The 23,449-nt window shown below is 32.7% G+C and overlaps 1 protein-coding gene across 1 annotated transcript; it reads right to left on the bottom strand.

Annotated features, from left to right (window-relative positions):
- Nucleotides 1-7,906: 7,906 nt before the first annotated feature.
- Nucleotides 7,907-15,550, bottom strand: LOC134247964 (ras-related and estrogen-regulated growth inhibitor-like). The gene is made up of 4 exons (XM_062730359.1): nucleotides 15,005-15,550; nucleotides 11,363-11,419; nucleotides 10,687-10,760; nucleotides 7,907-8,646 (listed from the first exon to the last, which is right to left on the bottom strand). Exons 1-4 carry the CDS (start codon nucleotides 15,102-15,104, stop codon nucleotides 8,158-8,160), a joined length of 720 nt encoding a protein of 239 aa, XP_062586343.1. The 5' UTR covers nucleotides 15,105-15,550; the 3' UTR covers nucleotides 7,907-8,157.
- Nucleotides 15,551-23,449: the final 7,899 nt, after the last annotated feature.

Raw genomic sequence — 23,449 nt, 5'->3', positions numbered from 1 at the left:
ATGAAATTTTTTGGCAATGTGACAAATTGAATACTTTCAAATTATCAAGTGCCAAAAGATAATCAAGTAGTCTTCCTTGTTTAGTTATCGATGTGTTGCAAAATTATAAACACCGGCTAAATAATTGCTTAATTAGCATTATGTTTAATTCTATCAGCCCAAAAGTTTACCCGAGGAAGTCTGTTAACAAGAATTGCTGCTCAAAAATAGATGATCGGAAATGAGTGACAACAAAATCGGATACATGTAGTTTTCATCATATACTTTTGCACTTTTGAGCAGTAACATTTTATGCTGAAATTATGGCACTTTTTATTTGCTACTCGGGTGCTCGCATTTATGCTGTGTGGCAAGCACTTTGAAAAAATTACGTTTGTTTTTTTCGTGCGTGCTCAACGCACTTTGAAAAATTTTTCGAAAGTCTTGGCACATGGTTACTCTACAATTTTAAAATGGATATGTCCTTTTTTTCAGTGTAACTATTCTAAACTTACAATTTTGGATACAGATGTCAAAAGCAGTAAAATATTCTATATTATATGTGTAAAATAGACAAATGTACATTTCAAGAGAACACTTTATTAAAACATATTTATGATGTTTATGATATAAACTTGCTATTTTAAATGCATTGCATGCAAGCTTTCGTCATTCGCAAAGATATATTTTTTGGTAAAGCTGTTGCATTGCTGCGAACTTATGATTTATATATCGCGTTCAATAAAACAATTAAGTTTAATTTTTTTCCATTTTATTTTATCAAAACCTTAAATATTTAAAACGTATATCTTGTGACTTTAGAAAAAAAGTTATCAAACCAGTTATATGTATACAAACAATTTAAAGTGCGTGTTGTCAAACATGCAATGAAAAAAAATTTATTTTTTTCAAAGTGCGTGGCGCACTTTGAAAATTTTTTTCAAAGTGCGTAATTTTTCAAAGTGCGTTGTAACAATGCTGGCTAGCTGTCGTTTGTTTCGTTGCTGGTTTGTTATTTTCTCTCTTGGCACATGGTTACTCTACAATTTTAAAATGGATATGTCCTTTTTTTCAGTGTAACTATTCTAAACTTACAATTTTGGATACAGATGTCAAAAGCAGTAAAATATTCTATATTATATGTAAAATAATTTAAATATTAAAACATATTTATGATGTTTATTTAAACTTGTTTTTAAATGAGCATGCAAGCATTCGACAAATGTTTTTGAAATTAATTGCTGCGATATATATATATATATATATATATATATATATATATATATATATATATATATATATATATATATATATATATATATATATATATATATATATATATATATATATATATTAACAGCATACAAGCAATAAAAAAAGATCCGTCAATGCTTTTATACATGTACAACATAACTTAATTTTTCTCAGCAACGTAAATTACATTTGTTATATAAGAATGAGGTTGATTCATTCTTGATGGTCAAACAATCATTTCTTTGCTTTGAAGACTTTGAATCAAGATTGAATCTGATAGATTTAACAAGAATTTTAATTTTGGAACTATTTAAAATGTTAATATTCATATATTTTACTCTACAAAAAAACGCGTGCTTTGACTTTTACATAAAAATTATGGTATTTGTGCATTCCGGTATACCCAACAAACCTTAAAATTATATATAAAAGTGCTCTTCCTCCAACACCAAGCGACAACTGACAACAAATGAAAAATATCTAGACATATTGACTGACTAATGGTCGTCGCCCTCTAAGTAAATCTTATACATATAATTCACAGGTGCAAGCAGAAAAAACGCAATTACAATTATGCATTAATGTTTATTGATCATTTATTTATTGAACAATAAAATGACGGTATCTCGATAAAAACGTTAGTTATATGTATACAAACAATTTAAGCTGTTGTCAAACATGCAATGAGTGGCGCACGTTCTAAAGGTTATGACAGGGAGCTCGAGGCAATTAACCCCTGCCTCCTTGCCCTGTTCCTAGGACTTTGAAGATCGTGGGTTAGTTTCTAGTAAACTGTACTGGTATGAGCATACATTACATCTTATGGATAGTAAATAAAGTGAAAATATCCACTGAGATTTGTTTGAGTCCGACAGATTTGTGAATAAAAATAAATTTGAATATTGTGTTTGTGAAACACTGATGTTCACATATAGCAGCCTATGGCGAATGTTGAGTTCTTTAAAAAAAAGAATGTCAAACTCCAAAGGTCAAGGTAATAAGGTCAAGGTGTTGGTACCCAATGGAAGGTCTTGTTACAAGGAATACACCTATGAAATATGAAAGCAGCTCTATCATAAACTGTTCAAAAGTTATGACCAAGGTTAATTTTTTTTAAAGAGTGGGTCTAACACTTAGTTCAAGGTCAAAATTAAGGGTCAAAACGATTTATACCAGCTGAAAGGTCTTGTCACAATATATACAATTGTACACTTGTAAAGTACGAAAGCCTTAATTCCAACTGTTCAAAAGTTTTGGCCGAGGTTAAAGTGTGGTATTTTTTGTAAAAGTAGGTCAAACTCCATGGTCAAGGTCAAGACGTCAAATTTGGTGTTACCCATAGAAAGGTCTTGATACAAGGAATACACCAGTCAAAAGTGAAAGCCATAGCCACAACCACATCATGGTTATGGGCCAAGTTAAAGTTGACAACGGGCAGACAGAAAACAGACAGACAAACAAACAGAAAGACAGGAAAGGACAAAAGCAATGTACCCCCCGGAATCATTCACTGTGGCCTTCAACTCGACATTTAGATATATCAACGACGTATTGTCAATTAACAATGGTAACTTCCATTCCTACGTCGATAAGATATATCCTGGTAAGCTTGAGAAAAAAGATACCACAGTCTGACACATCTGTTTCATACTTGGATATTTTACTTGAAAAAGACGATAATGGTAATCTAACAACCAAGCACTATGATAAACGTGATGACTCTAACTTTTCTGTCGTCAGTTTCCCTTACTTAGACATTAATATACCTTCATCACTTGCAAACGGAGTATATATCTCAGTTGATTGGATAGTATGAGTATGCGCTACTAATGAACAATTTTTTAAACGAGGTAAATTATTGACAGGCAAGTTGATGAAACAAGAATATCAGCAATCTCGATTAAAGTCATCATTTCGTAAGTTCTATGGTCGATACAATGACATTGTCAGCAAATACAGTTTATCATTAAGGAAAAGGCTGACTGACGTTTTTCATACTAATTGTTAGACCATTATTTATACACTGAATTGACGACGGATTTTCCCGTTATTTCCCAATCATGATAAGGAGCACACGGCGGATGTGACAGGTCAACAGGGGATGCTCACTCCTCCATGGCACCTGATCCCACCTCTGATGTTTCGGAGTTCCGTGTTTGCTCTGCTCCTATTTTGTACCATTTTATGGACTTTTTTTCTCCATATCCTTCTCGATCCGGGGGCATAACACCATACAAAAAATTCGTAAATGCTTTTATACAACATCACATAATTTTTCTCAGCAACAGAATTTACAATTGAAAAAAAACAATATGTAAGAATGAGATGGATTTATTCTTGATGGTCGAAAGTGTATTTCTTTGCTTTGAAGACTTATGTTTATAACTGAATCTGATAGATTCAACAATGAATTTTATTTTGACATTCTAATATATGTTAATATTCGTTTATTTTACTCTACAAAGTATATGCGCTTTGACTTTTACATGAAATAGTTTTTGTGCATTCCGTTATACCCAACGATCCTAAAAATTATGTATAAAAGTGCTATTCCTCCCACACCAAGTGACAATTGACAACAAATGAAAAGTCACTAAATATATTGACTGGCTAGGTCGTCGCTCTCTAAACATTATATAAATTACTCACAGGTGCAAGCGGAAAAACCGCAATCATAATTATGTATTAATCTTTATTGATTTTCTATTTATTATGTGCAGGTGCAGCCCGAAAAGTAAATTAATGTTTAATTTACAATCATGCATATTGGAAATATAATTATAGAAAAAGGTGTACGTTTGTATTGAATATGAAATGTACATGTATCTCATGATATTTTATTAAAATCATGAAGGATTAAAATATATTCGTTACATTGTACAACTTACATTCTTCTTTGGTCAAACTTTTTCCCCGGGCGGCGTTTGACCGACATAGTATCATATACAACTGTAATTTAAAATTAGATTCTCACGTCGAGACTGAGTTGGGTTCTTCAGCATTCTTCAATGCTAATTAAATGTTAGACGTCATACTACCAATCTTTCCTTCAACCAACGTAAAAAAAGAGGAATTTTGCCAAAAGTGCTGGACAATCACAGAAAAATACCAAAGCGGATTAATATTTGTGTTTTTTGTGTGTATCTTTTCGCTTTCGAATTTAATTTCCGATCCTCATTACTGTTCGCAGACGAACGCAAGCACACCGAATAGCAGACGTACATATGTCGTCATAAAAACCAGTTCTGTCTGGCATCATAACCCATCGTGTCACTTTATATATAGATCAGAAACTAGACTGCTATAATAAATTCCGGCATTGGAAGTTGTATCTGTAGGAAACAAAACAATTCAATAGGAAATACTAAACATCTTGAAACATTTTTTTCTGCAAATCTGCCTGTATTTATACACGCTGATTGTCCAATGTGTGAAAATTGTGAGAAAACAATCAACGATCGGTCTAAAAATCTTCTAACAATGTAAATCTTTAAAGGGTATACTCATTATACACAGATCCCTGGAAAAAAGGTGATGGAATAAGGTGTCCAGGAGGACTCAACTTCCCCTGTTGACCGATCACACCCCATATATATTGATCAGGTGGACAGAACATTCTGCAGTCAAATTCAGCATAAAAACAAAGACCTAGCAATTGGTGTGACACAAGTCATCGAAAAGAAGACCCAATGATAGGTTATATCTTTCTGATCCATTGAATACCCTTTCCATCTTTGCAATTAATGATATTTTCAAATTAAAAATATGCCTATTAATGTTTTCATTGTAAATATTTAAATGGTTCTTTACAAATCATTCGAAGAAGAAGGGAAACGTTACAAAGAATATTTTAATGGGTTAAGCGAACTTGTACTGAATCAATCTGACATTGGTTCGAATGCTTCTTAATTAAGCATACTAATATAATATGCAATTAACAAACTTTCCTGAGTTCTAGTCATTCTACTGAAAAACGAGAACTAATTGCAACAGTTCATATTTTAATGCAGATTTGTAGATAAGCTATTAGTAACTCACATATAAAAAGTTTAGAAAAATTCACTCAGGGGAAAGTTGGGAAATCGAAAGATTAAAATTAGGGATCAATATGAATTTAGAATTACCTATTTGCACACCGTACTTTTTCTATATGAGCTTTCTATGACAGACAGCCTGTAAACAATAGCCAATTAGCATTAAAAGTTGTTGTTTTTACCTGTAGTTTGATATGCAGTCAAATCTAAATCAAAAAATTTATACATTTGATTTTTAAAGAAGTGAAGTTTTGACTTCCACACCGGCCAAATATCATCTACACATGGTTGCAATTACCAATCATGTAAACAAAATGTATGGAACGCTGTTTGTATTCACAATATACATGTATGTGAAATTCCTAAATGTGAATGTGTTTACTTTCATTTTATTTGTAAACACCTGATGGACATTTATACCTCAGTAGTTTTGGAATTTATAGACAAGAATCAAAAAATGTATGGAACACAGTTTGTATACAAAATAAGTCAAAACAGTCTTTTCTAAAGAATTCTGCAAGGAAGCTTATCAGACAAGTACAATGTATATCAGAGTTGTAACATGCATCATCACAGAATATATTTTGATTAAATATCTAGAAAATTTATAGAAATTTATCATTTTGAAATAAAGAGTACAGAATTTATGGAATCACATGAACAGGATTTGATTTGAAGGTCTCTAAGTTTAAATCATCAAATATTTAATTCCATTCAGGCATCTCCGGAACTTAAATTTGAACTGTGTAATTCGAACAATTTTTTTTTTTGCTCTCCAGATTTATGCTTATTGCTTTTGTAAAGAGTAGTGAACTTTATATAAAAATCCAATTGATATTGACCTTTTGATTTCTCTATAAAGACTGCACCATGCATCTATACATGTACAAAAGCTGCATTATGTTTATAGTACAGTATATGTCATTAGTGAAAAAATACATCTACATGTACCTCTGTTTTATCATCCCTCAAGTTAAAAAAAGCGTTACGAAAAAAAAAAAATGTTGAATTGTCTAAAAACAAGGGTACACATTTTCTCCATAAGATATGTTTTTATCAAGCGCAATAATAGACTTAATGCAAGTTTGTGAAATAATTATTTTTATAAATAAATTTTGATGCCATTAGCCTTCAAAGACTTTAGCGACATCAGGCATAATGTGTATGCAACATAAAAGAATTCGTTCATTGTCCATAAAACATCTGTCTGAGTTTCTGTTTATAAAACGGCATGCTCCTCAATTTGAATTTTTATGTCTTTGTTTTGTTTGTTAGTTGTCCCTCTAGAGAATTTTTCACTCATATGGAGACACAACCACTTGCCGGTGGAAAGCTGCAAAATCATACTTACTAGCTAGTATACTCGACACTCAGGCTTAGGCCATTGCATGGGCAGTTAGAGATCTTTTTAGGGCTAGCACCTACTACGACGTGGGACCTCGGTTTATACGGTCTCATCCAAAGGACCAGTCTCCACGTCTTAGAGTGGTATTGGGTTTTCGTGGGTTCTGTTTATTACTAACTACTCAAATTCGCGTGGCGCAATGGTAAGAGCGTTTGCCGTAGGGTCGCTTCAGTAAGAAGTTGATCCTAATTTCGTGGGTTTGAAACCGGTCCTTCCGATAGATTAGACCGTATAAAGTGAGGTCTCGTTTTGCATTAGATGCTGCATGGCACGAAAAAGATCCCTTACTGCTCAAAAGCCGATAGTATAGGTCTAAACCTACAGCCCCACGGCGTCTCACTTCGAAGAAACCTTTTCGAAGGGATGTTAAAAAAGCATACTTACAAAAGATTTCTGAAATTCAAATTGATATTTTAACAGACATATCATGTACATTTTAAGGACATCCAGTGTTGTAGGTATAACAGCTGATATAGTGTTTTGCTGGAGTTCCTACTCTGGTGTATCTATTGTCACCAAGGACAAAATGTGACTATGGGAAACAATTGATAAAAAGTCATAAAGAAGAGGGATAATTTCCTGACTACCTTTGAAAAAAAATATCACCATCTTAAAAATATAAAAATTCAACATGTTGAAATACCAGCAAAAATTAATGAATTACACTTTGCCAGATTCTATTCTGCGCGCTGGACCTTTTGTTGCTAGTTATATTAAGAACAGCCATGTTTACATGTAAGCATATTATGCTACATTGTTCTGTCGGATTCCTTCTCCTATTGTTTGGTGAATTATTCTGGGGTGTGAGCTCAGTAACAATACGTCAAAGGCCAACACAACTAGTAATTGTTGATAAACTTGACGTGCTTTCTCCAGCACTAAGTGTGTGGTACCGTATTCCTGGCTATAGCTTTCATACCTCTACAGTTTGTTTGTTTGCTTGCTTTCCTTTACGTCCTTTCAAAATTGTTTTACGTATAATGGGACGCCATATATTGGCAGTGAAAAGCTGACACTTTAGATACTTGCAAGACTCTGGGTCCCTGGAATTTAGACTAACTCATTCTTGATCTTATACGGATGTTGAACAGGTAATGCCAACTTTCGAACAACAAGGACCTCGGTTTATATGGCCTTATTTGATGTGTTAGTTCCTTAAAACTAGGGGAAATTTACGATTCCTCATAGTTTGTTATAGTATATAATAGCTTTCAATCCACCACTCAAAAATGAATTTGTGTTATCATTTTTTATTACGTAAAACATGATCTATAAAATGGAAGTTAAAACAAAAACAAGAAATATTGAATATCCGCCTTTCTCGCATCGTTCATGAACGTACATGCGTAATTTATCTCTTATCAGTCCTCATTTGTAAACAAGTATCACAGATAAGCTTTATTTTATAACGAAGCTCATCAGAAGCTTGAGGTGATGAAAACTTCTTTTCAACTTTTACTGATAAATGGTCCAGAATGAACCTGATTAGCTAACGGTAAAGATTGCTTTCCGCCGTCTGTTCAAGGTAGCAGACGTGTCGATTGTCTCTTCCGGTTTCTCCTCGTTGATAAAACTTGGTAACGACAATTGTTTACACAGCTGTTGACGACACTTGCGCGGTTTCCGGCACATTAGATAAATATCCTCAAAAATTTTTGACACAGAGTCTATACTTTCTCTGACAGAAATTTCATAAAAAGACAAACAACCAAGTTCTAGAGATCTTTGAAATCCTTCTTCCTGTGTAACCATTCTGTCATGAGTTCGATCAATCTGATTGGCTACTAGAACCACCGGTGTTGACGTCATTACGGAATCTGGTGACGACACACTTTTGCGTTGTTTTTTACTGTAAGAATTAATGAGGAATTTTAGTCTGCTCACTTCCCCAAAACTGCATCGATCGGTCACTGAGTACATAAGAATGTATGCCTCTGCCCACTTTATATGGTCTTCTATACGACTTTTCTCTGCCTGAAATGTGGAAAAAATTGGCAAATAAGTATTCGATAACTTTCCTGCTTGCTTATGTGTACAAAGCCGCTGTTTTTGGAAGCCATTATGTCTTTTTCTTGATCATAATATGAATTTTGAATTTTTACCAAATGTTTCCTAGAAAGCTATCCATTCATATGAAAAATTTGACCTTTATTTCTTTACGTGCGCCTTGACATGCGAAACAGTTGGGCATGTTCTTCAAATGCACGATATGGTCAAGCCCTCGATTTTTACGTCACAGGAAGATAGTTTCGCCCATTTCATATTTTCTTACATGCTTAATTACACGTATGATGTTGTTCAAAAAATATATTAAGTGCAATTTTATGCTCATTATCGTGACTATGAAAAATGAAAGAAAAAGTGAGCTAGCTCACATACCCCACGCTCCCCCAAAACTTGACGGTGAAACACATAATGAAAGGCACAGTGCACTTTAAATACATAATATAGATCAAAAAAGGGCAATAATTGCAAAAAAATCTTCACATCAAAATGTCTTGCATATAAGGACATTTAAATGTGGAATGAAGTTTCTAGATAAATAATGGAATCAAAATTTCTTTTCTCTTACAAATCCAAACATTAATTTGAAGTGGTTGGGGGGGGGGGGGGGGGTTGAGAAATTTTCTTGAATAATAGGCAAAACTCTTTGGGATAAAATAATGGAATATGTCCTAAATATCTGCATAGGTTGACGAAACTATGTACAACAGTTTAAGAGGAGTGGGGCTGACAAACTGTTCATCTCTATATTCAAGGTATGGCCAAAAAGTCTAAGTTGGAATGTGTGGAAATTCCCGGAAAAATAAAGGAATCGGAATTTCCTGGTAATATGCACATCTACATATTGTGTCCTCAATATCTGCAAAGTTTAACGAAATTCTGTGCAGCGGTTTATGAGGAGTTGCGCTGACAAACTGTTCATCTCTATATTCAAGGTATGGCCAAATGCCTAAGTTAAGAAGTGCGGAAATTCCCGGAAAAATAATGGAATCGGCATTTCCTGGGAATATGCACATCTACATATTGTTTCCTAAATATCTGCAAAGTTTGACGAAATTCTGTGCAGCGGTTTATGAAGAGTTGCGCTGACAAACTGTTCATCTCTATATTCAAGGTATGGTCAAATGCCTAAGTTAAGAAGTGAGGAAATTCCCGGAAAAAATAACGGAATCGGAATTTCCTGGTAATATGCACATCTACACATTGTGTCCTAAATACCTGCAAAGTTTGACGAAATTCTGTGCAGCGGTTTATGAGGAGTTGCGCTGACAAACTGTTCATCTCTATATTCAAGGTATGGTCAAATGCCTAAGTTAAGAAGTGCGGAAATTCCCGGAAAAAATAATGGAATCGGCATTTCCTGGTAATATGCACATCTACACATTGTGTCCTAAATACCTGCAAAGTTTGACGAAATTCTGTGCAGCGGTTTATGAGGAGTTGCGCTGACAAAAAAAGAGGACTGACTGACTGACTGACTGACGGACTGACTGACTGACTGACGGACGGGTCAAAAACATTATACCTCCCGCAACTAGTTGCGTGGGGTATAAAAACCCAGTAAGCTTTTTCACTAATTATTTTTCAATGACACGAGATACAGTGAACTAATTGAGAAATTTAGCCTTCAAGTTGTTGCATGGTTTTTCAATTTTGCTTATATCAGCAATGTTGTCATCAAACAAATGGGTCGGAACCATTATTTTAATCATTAATTGGACTTAATATACGAGTAAAATAATATAGTAATTAAGACCACACAAGATAGAGAAAGTAGGTTTAAGATTCAATATCAAACGGATTAATCTTTGTAAATGGATTAAATTAATTGTTAATTGGATTGATTATCGAAATCGTTTACCGTTAAAGAAATTTGCACTCTCTCAGATTAAACATTTAATTGGGAAAAATGTCTTGAATATTGAATCTTTTCATAAACAGACCCAGGAAATAAGCTAGGTCAAGCAGAAGAAGAAAAAATCAGCATATGCTGAAAAAAGAACTATTTACCTGCGCGGCCGTATCCAATAATTCTAAGGTCACTGTGTCACCATCTAAACATCTTGAGCAAGCGTAAACTTTTTCTACAAAGAAAAAAAGCAGTACACCGTAAAATAAGATTATCTTGTCTTCAAACTTTTACAAATGCTCAGAGCATGAACTTTATATTTTTGAATCAATGTCTAGTGCGTGTTTACATTTTTAGATTAAGCGGATTAAGACACAAGTGTACGCATTTACTATTTTTCCGTTTTTACCACCTGATTTGCTTTCAAACGTAAAACTCGAGACAGGAAGGCGATATGTGAATTAGTGTCCAAGAATGCATTCGCATTTATGAATAAACTAAAATGAAGAGACCAGAAATTTTTTAGTTAGAAAATATTTACATTTTTAATAGACGGTTCTTTACCCTTACATATGGCTCGAAGACACATTTTGGGTCATTGGTTTTACAAAATTAAGAAAAATGACCCCGAAATGCACCAAACAAAAAGAAAGAACAAATTGCATTAATTAAATTAAAAGATGAAGGAGTTTGTATTTATGTAATTTCAGACACGTTGAATTGGTACGAATTCAATTTTTAAAAATTGAATAAATAATAAATATAATGCTTTACATGTATCATGTGTATATCTGCATGATTTATATTTAATAAAGAGTCCTTGACCTTGGATCATACCTAAATCTGGATCGTAGTCCCCAATGAACCGTCGTGTGATGAAACGCACAGTCAAAGCTGCAAGAAAAAGATAAAGATAGATCAAGCATCAATTCAAAAGATTATTAGCACATTTCTATATTTTTTTTATATCCACAAGCTGTTAACGTTATCAGCGGATTTGAGGATGCATGTTGCATACGTTCTCTGCAGCGATGTGTATGATTTCATCCATTTTAAAATCTTATGTGGTGCAAAAATTGACCTATTCCTTCATGCAAAGATACATTTTGGCAGGTTGACTTTTATTGTGGGAAAAGCAAATTGATTAGTTTTATCTAACTGCATAATATTTCTTAAACTTTCGGGCCTTTATGAACTGAAAAGTTCAATGGTCTCTTTAAATACAAGTATTGGTTTAAAGAATAGCAAGCAATTTATCATTCATGCATGTGACTTTATTTTTTTTCAGATGCATTGATATCCAAAAATCTATTTATAAAAACTTTTGTTATCAAGTCTTCATTAATCTAATCATACGAATTATGTAAAGGTACAAATAAGAGTACGTCTAATCTTAATTCGATAAAGGAGCTCTCTAGAATAGAAGATAAAAATAAGCTGATGCAGGGGTAACGAGAAGCACTATCTTTCGGTAAGTTTCCCTCTCTGAGAAAATCTCATCAAAATGCAGCCATCTCGCTTATAACAATATAATGTAATTTATTTATTCTTTAAAAATTTACGAGAGAGTTTATCAAACATCATAGGCATTTACCAATGAAAGGAAAAGCGTTCGAAAAGCAAAAGAACTGTGTACAGAAAATATACTTTGCTACATTTTGCCATTGTTGAAAACTGCTTTTGATGCCTCCAACTTGCGTGTGGCCTGAATATTGCTGAACATTTTTTCTCTCCATGTACAAATCAGAAACAATTTTCCGATTATCATCAAATATTTACATATTAAAGACATTAAACTAATTGAAAAAAACCTTAGTGATCTAGCCCAATTCTATACTTTCAGAAATTCAGTTTAATAAATATAATACACATGCAAACATTTGATTTTCATGTATGTTTTTTTTTTCTTTGCGTAGAAATTCCCATCTCACGAAAGTAGTTCAACAATGCTCTTTCGGCATTAAACTCTCTGACGACGTTTTCAATAAAACATTTTTGAAAAGCTTAAATGGTTCAGCTTTTCACACATTAAAGAAATTTAACAATACAGTTTAGATCTGCTAACAAAATTTTAAGCTCCCATGAATTGAATGCACTACTTGCAATTGTCGGTTGTCATTGCTCATTTAGTTTTGCACTAACTGGTCAGAAGTTTTTGTTAGGATTTATCTTTCAAAGAAGGAGCATATTATGCAATATTTAATAAAAGAATTCTTACTCATCACAGAAAGAAATCTGTAAATTGATGGCCTAACGGAATGAATTTATTATACATGTACATGTAGATACTTAAACAAATGAACTTCTGACCAATGGAATACTAGTATTCTCGAAGGAAAGTTTCACCAAAATTCTTTGATTTTTTTCACGCTTTGACAAAAAATTCAGAACTCGAAAAATATACAACATATCAACTACAACTTATTAAATTGCACAATAAGTGGAATCTAGTATCGGAGTAAAACTTACAAATTTTGAAATGGAGGGAAAAAAACTAGTACTCAAGAACTCTGGCACGCTTAATGGGGGATTAGCTTGATCATTCCTTATCGGAGGCCCATCTGTGACTACACGTCTCGCTACTTGATCGAGATTAACATCGAATGTACACAAAGATTTACATAATGCTACATTTGGGCCCCATTTACTTAAATCCTATTGCTTAATCAGAAAGCGTTATTTTTCTCTCTCAAATAAATAAATGAGTAACAGTTAATTGTTTTATTGATCTTTCATTTCCGCCATTTAAATGGTTAGTACCTTTAATATAAACAGTTTAATTCTATAATCGAACATATGAGGAAATCAGTTATATAAGATAATAATATTAGGGAGAGGCTGGTTATGATATGTTTTTCTAGGGCACTTTTAGGAGTGAAAGATCGTAATAATGTTATTTAAAATTCTGTTTTAGGTTAACCGGGCCATTTGATTTCCAAATTGATATACATGTACTGTCTAAAATAAATAGTTCCTCTTTTCCAACATTGGTTGGCACACGGCGAATACTAGTATAACTTAGTGGCATTGTGAAATCATCGGTAGTGCACTTTCAAGGTCATCAGTTTCATTGAAAAAAATGTTACTCTACTTAGCCACAACAGTCTCTCCTTCTAGTGGAAATTTCATCATGACAAGATGTACTCTGCCTTTCATATTCGTTGCAGAATTTGGTCATAAAAATATGTCTGGCAGAACCGGACTTACAGATACATGTATTACAATGTAATAACCATTTATGTCAACTTGTACACCATTTCATTATTCTTAAATTCTGCTACTTTTTTATTCATTATCCCATTTGAACATTCGTTTCGCAAAGGTTATGAAAGGGAGAGGGTACCGGATAATTGAAAACTGAATTGCATTTGTGTGAGGAATTTTCAAACAGAAAAAGGTTATTGCAAAACGATACACCCTTTCCTAGGATTTCTGTTCTTTCAAAAATTAGGTTTATAATCAATTCATATTGCAGTGCAGGTCTTGATAAGAAATTGCCAAGATGGCACAAGAATCTTATTTTAAACATCTATTTCTCTGTTTCCTCCTCGATCTATATATACTTGAATAAACATAATTTCCTGAAATTCATTTCTGCTGGAATTTCAAATTTCCGTGTAGGACGAGAAAAGAGATTAACATGCTAAAATAATGCGAATGTTGGCTTTAACTTAATCAAAACTATCTTTGATCGAAATGAGAAACCGGCTATTCAATATTGTTTTTGTTGATGAAAACAAAACAGAACGTATTTTGTAACGTCATGGAATTAATACCGTTTACGATAATAGACTCTCACTGTATTTTACTGGTCACGTATTTTTACATGGTTGATGTCAATTTTTTTCTTATACTACACAAAAATATTATCAAATGGTCCAATTGATCATGTTGATAGATTTTTCTTAAGATTTTATTATCAGGAAAAACTATTTTGTGATACCATTATATTGCTAACAAACGTATTGACTTTAACAAACATCTATGATGTTTATCTATTTACAGAAATGTTCTTTGAAGCTATTGTTCAACAACCCTGTTGATTATTAAGCCAAAACTAAACTAATTATCAACATTTTGAAAACCAATTGAAACGATAAATAGTCTTACTGGAACTGGAACTCGGTGGTTTTGATATTGTATTTTCAAAATGACAGAGAAAATTTTAAAGCGTTGGCCACACTATTGAAATGTTATTTTTCTATTGCAAATATTCACAATGCATTTACGAAAGATCTTTGAGCGAATGAATTAAAATGAAAAAAAAGCCTTATTTCAGTATTTATTTTGCAAAAGTCTGAATGTAATCTTAAATTTATGAAATAAAATCAAAATATCTGAAACCCTGTGAAAAATTGAACTATACATTAAACCCCTGCCACCCCAAAAAATGGAGAGAAAAAAAGAAGAGAAACAAAAGCAACATCTTAAAAAATATTAGCAAACAACAATTAAATATTTAAAAAGAAAATTACTTACCCGATTTTCCAACCCCATTTTGTCCCAGAATTGCAATCCGCAAGGGTTTCTGTTTGGAAGACATCGAAATTTTTCGTCGAGGTGTCGACATGGTTCGCATATTTTCTCCAATTTTACACGGAACAAAACACCACACAAAAGCACTAGACGAGAGTAATTCTGTAGTTAACCAATATCTACATCTAATACATCTAATAAATACCCTAGAGGGTGAGTTGTTCACACATTAGTTTACATCTCCATTGATAAACACATAATGAATCGTAAATTGCTTCCCAGCGTTGTACGATCTAGTAGCGCGCTTGCAGTCTCTCTGCTACTTATGGTCAAGAAAAGATTAAAAGGCGATGTCCGGATAAATTGATTTATATAGCCGTGGACATAAATGGAAGGACTTAGTAAATAAAAACTACACGGTAGGGTAAACGGCGTAAGTGTATTGTAAACAAATTTAGCACCACCTTATTCTTACAGAGGTTAACACTATCGAACAGCTCTTAGCGAAGTGTTTGCTTAAGCATGCCCATCGTCGCATTAATAGGAAATGACAGGGCATCCGTGCGTCGATACCAGCGTGAAATCGTGATCCAGTGAATTACATGTATTAAGCAGAAATTGATGCGTTCATAGAAAATTATCTGTTATCTTAAAATTTATGAAGTATTCCTTTGAGTGTAATCTGGAAAGGGGATTAGAGCTTACGCGACGATTAAAAAGATGTATTAGAACCTGTTGACTTATAAACATGTACTACGATTTACTACTACTCGCGATCGTGCAATCCTCTTACATGAACATTTTATTATCCTGCTTTAGACCTAGATCTTTTAATGTATTTTTCTTTGAGTAGGTTTAATTACTCATTGACCCCAAAATAAAACTTTCCCAGGTACTCTTTTTAAATGTATCTGCAAATACACAAATGAAAACAAAACATACACATAGAAGTACCTGCCCACTCAGTAATGGTTGACCATTGTCCGAGTGCATGTCGTCTCTGACCCTTCATAGGTACAAGAAAATGGCACTAATGCTGCTTCACGGGTAAACCGGTACATAAAATTTGGTTTGAGATCAAATATATCTGTTTTGCACTTTAGCATTTACAAAATTATGTATAAATTGATGCTTTTGCTGTTCACGGCCAAGTTAACTGCCGTTGATTATACTAAAAAATTCAAAGCAATTTAATAAAGCAAGTTATAGAAATACTTGATAATAGTATGGTGTAACAACAACAGACTCATTTCACATTAGAGAATACACATTTTACTTCTTTTTGCAACTCTTCTGTTTGCTGATTAAGTTGTGAAAAGAAATTTGTTCAAACCGAAAACAGAGAACCTCTTTAATTTAAAGATTGCTGATTTAATCAACTGGATAACCATTTTCATCTTTGATCAAATTAAAATCGACAAATTGCTATCACGCAACAGACAAGCAGTAGTTTTGTAGGCGAAGATCACGAAGACATTGGAATTTATAGGAAGGCGTCTAAATCTGTAGAATTTTGATAACCTGCCTCGATAAAATGCAAAATCAAATGCATATTAAATTCAGCGGAAATACAGCACATCGAAAAACAAAAAAGCAAGAAAATATTTCAAAAATCCAAATGAATCTAATTTAATAGCTATACAAAATGTATCTCCCGTAAAATGCTAGAGCTTACATGCATCTTTCAGGGAGGAACGCTTCTGGGACCAGAATTTTATTTCATATACTAATTCATGTTGTAGGGCTAGGTAAAAAAAAATGTTCGGACAAATTAGAAATTCGTTCGGACGAATTAGACGGTTTATATATAGAAATCGTTGAGACAAATAAGTTATTTGTCGGGCTAATTACTGGATCAATGGTCTTTCGGATGAGACCTTAAGAAACGACGTTTCGCGCCACGGTAAACAAAAGCACGAAAAAAACCCTTACTACTCAAAACACCCATTTCTGAATATAGGTATAAATTTGAAGATCTTTTTTCGTGAATGGAGAAGTCTCTACAAGCATATAAGTGAGAAATTCTTGAAAAGAGAGTAAAAAACCACAATCAATCAATCAATCAATCAATCAATCAATCAATCAATCAATAAACACATCGAAACCCTACTATAGGTATCAGATTCCACCTCTTCAGACCTATAACCATCCGTTTTTTTCAACTTTTGTTTCAATAGTAAAGAGTTGAGACCTTTGGGTCTTTTCTCTCTTTATCTTGAGTCATTGCAGCAATTAACATGCATATTCAAGGATTGTAGAGTTTGTATTGTTAGCAAATAGTTTCCCCGTGAATTGTGGGGAAAAAATAATAGAAACATGCATTGCAGACTCAGATGAACAGAAGGCAAATCTTGCAGAAAATGTTGATTAGAGACAGGTTGCTGAAACAACATTAATATTACAATTTACTTAGCAAGAGATTTTGGCACCTATCTGTAGGAACTTTGGCCACAGATGTACATATGTTTAAAGAAAAATTTGAGAACAATGAAATCGATAACATAAGACCCTGACGATATTATCAAGCAGAAGCATAAAAAATTTCTGCACAGCACGGGAACAACACGACCTTAGGTTCATTGACTTGCCATCAGGCATCATTTACACATAGAACGTATAACTATTACTCGAGACACCAGACTTTTTCAGAATCTGTGAAGTTAACAAATCTTCTACGCCATTTGCAATGATGCTTACTAATTATATGGTTTCCATTAATATTCTTAGGTGTAGAAAAATCTACATAAAAATTAACCTAAATCAGAAACTTCGCAGTGGTTATTTAACATTATCTACATTTTGACCCATAATGATTCATTCGACTGAGAATGCTAATTTCTTTTTCCTGACACATGCAGTTTTCCCTCAAACAATTCCCTCTCACGGAATTAAATCTCAGCAGACTTTTTAATTTATCATTTTCTAATATTAATCATTTATCTCAGGTATACTATTTAAATATTAATTTCACAATTTTCGATTGGGAAATATCCGAAAACAACATGAACAATACAAAAGTATTCCTACATTCCATCGCAAAATGAATAAATTCTACTGCATGTAAACAGATATTCAGTTGGTAGTGTATAAATGGTGAAAAACGAACCAGCTGAGATCGATCCAAAAATTTTATAAATATGACAACAATATTACCCTGATACGTGCAAAGGGGGATTCCCGGGATGGGACCAGGTGCCTAAGAGGAGTAAGCATCCCCAGTTGACCGGTGATATCCGCCGTGAGCCCTATGAAATGATCAAGGATAGATTGCGTAGCAAGTCGAAATGTACATTAAAAATAAAGGCCTCGCGTTTAGCATAAAACAGATCAGAGAAGCAAGGAACAAGTGAAAGATTGCTTTGTTCATAAGGTCATTATAACGATCAAGAAATTTAAAATAAATATGAAGACTTTAAATGAGGTTATTGAATTCCCTGTAACATCAATTTATCAGTGAGTAACTTGCCTCGCTTTAAAAGAATGGATTATAGTCATGATCAGAGCAATTAAGTCCATGAGTAGCGAATAAGTTGAAAAATATAGACACCCTAAATAGGTGGTAGTTAGAAATATTGCAAAAGTAAAGAGAATTCAACATGTAAAATCTGAAGTCACCTCATTTGTCATACAGTTTAATTGTTACATGGCCCTTATCATTTATAGTCGGTAAAACAACAACCTAATGTGAAACTGATATGAAATACTATGTAAGTTTTTTTTATTTAACTTGGATAAATCAAGTCGAAATTTTAAAGAAAACATCTACTAAGTATTCAACCACCCCCAGTTTTATTCCAAACTGCAGTAGTTAGTTTTAAACGACGTTACTGTTACTAGAATCGAGAAGAAGAAAAAACTATAATATTTGAAAACAAAAGGGTCTACATAATATCAAGTTTCGAGGTAGCAAAATTCTGGAGGATACACTTCTAACCTCAGTCTCATTTTTTTTAAACGATGGAATTTCAAAATTTCTTTTTGAGAACAAGAAGTAACTCATTACTTTTTATGGCCCAGGAGCCAGATCTCTGACGACACTTACACAAGTTATACGGATTTAAAGAGAAAAGTGTATATTTGCATGCATAAAGAAACCAAACAGAAATTCTAAATCAAACCAAAATGGAAAAATATTTAGCAATATAAACAGGAAAAAAAATGTCTAGGTTAAAATGTTCGTTAGAACAAAAAATCCGAAGTAATAATTGCATTGTATTTGACAAGTATGTTACTAGTATTTCAAAGGATGCAGTAAATATTTCACTTTCAATGAAGGCAAGAAAAATGTGCTTATTGCTCAGGTTGTGCTATACTGTACAAGTGCGTTGCTGTGAAAGTTAAATTGCTTGAAAATAATTCTTATTTTATGTTTCCAGGCCAACTAAAATAAGACCTCGTACATTTTTCTCATTCGTCAGACAAGTGACATTTTTCACTTGAACAGAGTAACATAGTGACATTGCTTTTACATGTCAATTAGTCAATAAAAGTTTATTGTCTTTTTTAGAAACGAAAATTTATGGCCAATTCTCTGCGTAAATTGTTTTGATGCTCGTTAGTTTCACATGCATTGTGACTTTGAAAGCATTGGGTGATTTCCAGTATCAACAACACAATTCAGCTAAAAGTTACTCCTCTCTGACCTTTTGAACCTCTTTTTAGTATCACTTTGTAAAGACTCTAAGAAAAGATGCTACCTGATGAATGATAATCAGAGGTAAAAATTTGTTCTTATTTGATATGCTATGTATTTTTATATAAAAAGGTCTTAACTGTCATTTTATTTTTATATTATATATATATAAAGCACTTAATTAAAAAAAATATTCTTGTAGTTATTTTGATATTACAGATATTTATTATATTATATAAGTAAAAACGAGATATATCAATAAGAATAAACCATCAAAAACTATTTTAGACAGTTATTTGATGATGATGTTAAAAACAAGACGCCCTGAATGAGGAACATTGCAGGCTAACATGTAATATGTTACCAAGAATTATCTTATCAGAAGACCACGAGTGCGCCAAAATGATAGAATGATAAAAATATGAGTTTTATCAGCGCACCAAGATCCACTGTTTAATCGCCAATAAATAAAGCTTGAGATAAAACAGATTAAATAAACTGTACTACTGAATAGCACTCGATAAAACGTAAACAAAACCACGTGTCAAAAGGAATTATCGTTAATATGGCACATGTGTTACCAGTGCTAAATTGGTCAGTTGGAACATATTTAGATCAAAACCTGTTGGAAAATTCTTTTAACGTTTGCATGAAATACTGGATTTTTAAAAAAATGCTGTCTTCTAGCTTCTGATCAACCATACAGAATCCAAATAAGTATTCCAAGAACTTTCTGTTCAATCAAAAATATTCATTTTAAACATAATTCAAGGAAAAAAACTTAAATTAGAAGTCATGTTTTGAAAATAATTTTGATGTTTGCAAAATATGATCATATACATGATATACATGTACCATAGAAAATTATATTTGCTTTTAAAAAATTCGAAGATATCAAAATGAATAATATCCAAAAAATAATTCCATTTTAAATCCTTTTTTAAAGGAAATGTTTGCAAAAATTATTATCAAATATCAGGATGAATAGTCTTTGTTTTCTCTAATATGTACATGTATGAATGAATCATATAAATAAATATCGGAAAAAGCACGTGCATTAGTATCTAAATCACCATTCGCACCACGTGAAATTACGACAGTCAACAGTCCCTCGATACTAAACCTGTAGACAGGTGTCTCCAATATTGAAGTTATTTAAAAAAAATTATCTGGTATTACCGTCTTTGAGTGTGCATAAACTCAATTACGTGTCTATTTGAATGTACATCCACAATTTCAGTAAATAATGATCGCTTTATTCGAAAAGTTATACCTCATACATTGTATGTAACATTGCAGATGGTTTGCTGTTAGAGACTTTTTACAGAGAATGCTTTTTAAGGATTAAGAGCCTAATTATTTGAACTGATCTACCAATGGCCAATTTACCACTAAATTAAAAGGCATACAGATAAACATTAGCTTTTCCATCGTCAAATTTCTTTACTTATGAAGTACAAAGTATCATATTCTGCTTTTATCTGCATGTGACTTATGTCTCCCAACTTAAAAACTACTCTAAAGAATGCTATGGGAACGATCAATTTTACAGCAAGGGATGCTTACTCACTGATAAGTTGACGTTGCAAGGAAAATCAACAACCTTATTTAAAGTCAGCATTGAATAAATTCTGTTGTCGTTCTGATGACCTTATTAGCTATCATAACCAATCACTAAGTCTTATTTCGACTGTTTTGTTTCTTAATTACCAACTGTAAGACCTTAGTTTTTATACTAACTCTGACTGCAGAATATTTTGTATACTTGATCAATACATAAGGCTCACGACTGATGGGGCCGGTCAGCAGGGGAAGTTTACGTATTCTAGGCACCTGATCCTATCACCGAGTATGTGTTTATGTTTATGTTTATGTTTATGCCCTGCTCACAGAATTGAATTGTTTGAATTTTTTTTTGAGATCGATCGCTCTTCGTTTTCCTAATCTTTTTTTTATTATATCGTATGTGAGAAGAATAGAAGACAGGCTAAATTTATTTTCAGATAAATGGTCAGAAAATAGATATAAAATTAAATACTTCATAGTGGCCAATCCTTTTGTATATGTGCTGTAAAGCATGATAACATTCAAATGAATTAATTTAATAGTATATATGCACTCTTTACATGACTGATCAATTATATTTCCAGAGGCATTTATAATGAATCTGCGCTATACATGAATTCAAAATATTTTTGCTGCTTGTTTGAAGATGTTCCGGATCACCGTGAACCCAAAACATTCTGATTATTTATGATGTCTTTGACCGGTGTCTTTCATTTCACACTCTTTAGCAGTACTTTCCACCAATTAGCACATCCCCTATAATTTTTTAGATATTTCAAAGATAACTATAGAACGAACAGATTTGTGTGATTAGTAAAATATGAATGAATTCGGTAGGACGAAAGTTTAAGATACTGTAGAAGTACTTTTTTCCGTGTGGTATTAATTTACACTATGTAAGTGTTCACAAATTTTCCTGGGAAATTTGTTCCAATGTACTTAATTTATATACATGTAAGGCATTTAGTGAGAATCTAGGAAATATGATAATTTTCCACCCACGGATTAAACAGAATTAGTATTTCCGTGGAATTATGACCTCATGGAATAAAATTACGTCTACAGTATTTAAGGATTTCTTGTTCCTATATCTAGGATCTAATGTTGATTTTCAATAAATCTTTTAAGGTTGAAAAGTACAAATTAACTACAAGGAATAAAAGGTTCGTTATCTTGTGATGCTTCAATTAAGAATATGTTTTTGAATGAATATATAGAAAAAGAAATGAGCTTTTACGTTCAAGAATTGGATTCACAACAGAAGAGTATGGAGAAGGAGGAGAAACGGCACAGTAAAGTACATTGACACTACTGACAATATAGTGTATTATATCGTTAGTATGATGGCAACTAATGTACACAAAAATGATATAATGTTAACTGTTACAGTGTACATTGACCTGACAGTGGAGACAGGGTGTCGTGCAGGCTTGATCTCGACAGATGATTGGCCAACTTCCACACAATTAGATATAATGCCAAAATAAGAGGTACCATTGTGGATAAACGTGGATGAACTTAAAATAAGTACAATGAATGGTTTGTATTGAGTTAAATAAATTGAATTTACAAAGGTAAGAAGAATATTACTGATAAAGGGAAACAAACATATGAAAGACAAAAATGGTTCAGTAATACGTTCAATACAATATGCTTTGGGGGTCAGCGTTCGCCCTGTTCCCATTTTGTATTGTTTTATAGACTTTTGAGCTTGAATACTGTTCCTTGTCTCCATAACTTTAAGGTTCATTGATACTCTGATAAGAGAGATAACTCTTAATAACATAATTGTCTATTATTCTTTTATAGATTTGCCAAATTGAAGTGTCTTTTTTGTCCAATTTTGCCCCGCAAACTATGCAATACTTTTTTGTATTTTGCTTATAAAATACATTTGTTTTGGAAAATCATGACGGTTCAAGCAACATTTTATATGAGTGAGCAGAGGGTTTATGACCCTTAAGTAAATATTCAAAATTTAATTATTTTATTAATTACTGACCTGAAGTTCATTATTATGAATTATTTTGATTATTTTTAAATGAAAAATATTTTTTGCATCCAGATACAACAAATATATTTACAAAACATATTTTGAATGGAAAATGCAAAGGAACGAAACATATTGTATATTACCATTAGAATACAGAGCAGAAAAAGGTCGTTATACACAAGATATGATGCTTTTGAGAAACACGGGAAAAATCATTAGAAAAATAGTACAATAAACGGAGACAAATTGTCGTTAA

The sequence above is a fragment of the Saccostrea cucullata genome, unplaced genomic scaffold (assembly GCF_032062105.1).
Source record: "Saccostrea cucullata isolate Sc308-1 unplaced genomic scaffold, CSIRO_AGI_Scuc_v1 ctg448, whole genome shotgun sequence".
Taxonomy (NCBI): Eukaryota; Metazoa; Mollusca; class Bivalvia; order Ostreida; family Ostreidae; genus Saccostrea; species Saccostrea cuccullata.
The sequence above is the reverse complement of the archived record's forward strand: the minus strand, read 5'-3'. Positions and strand labels throughout refer to the sequence as shown.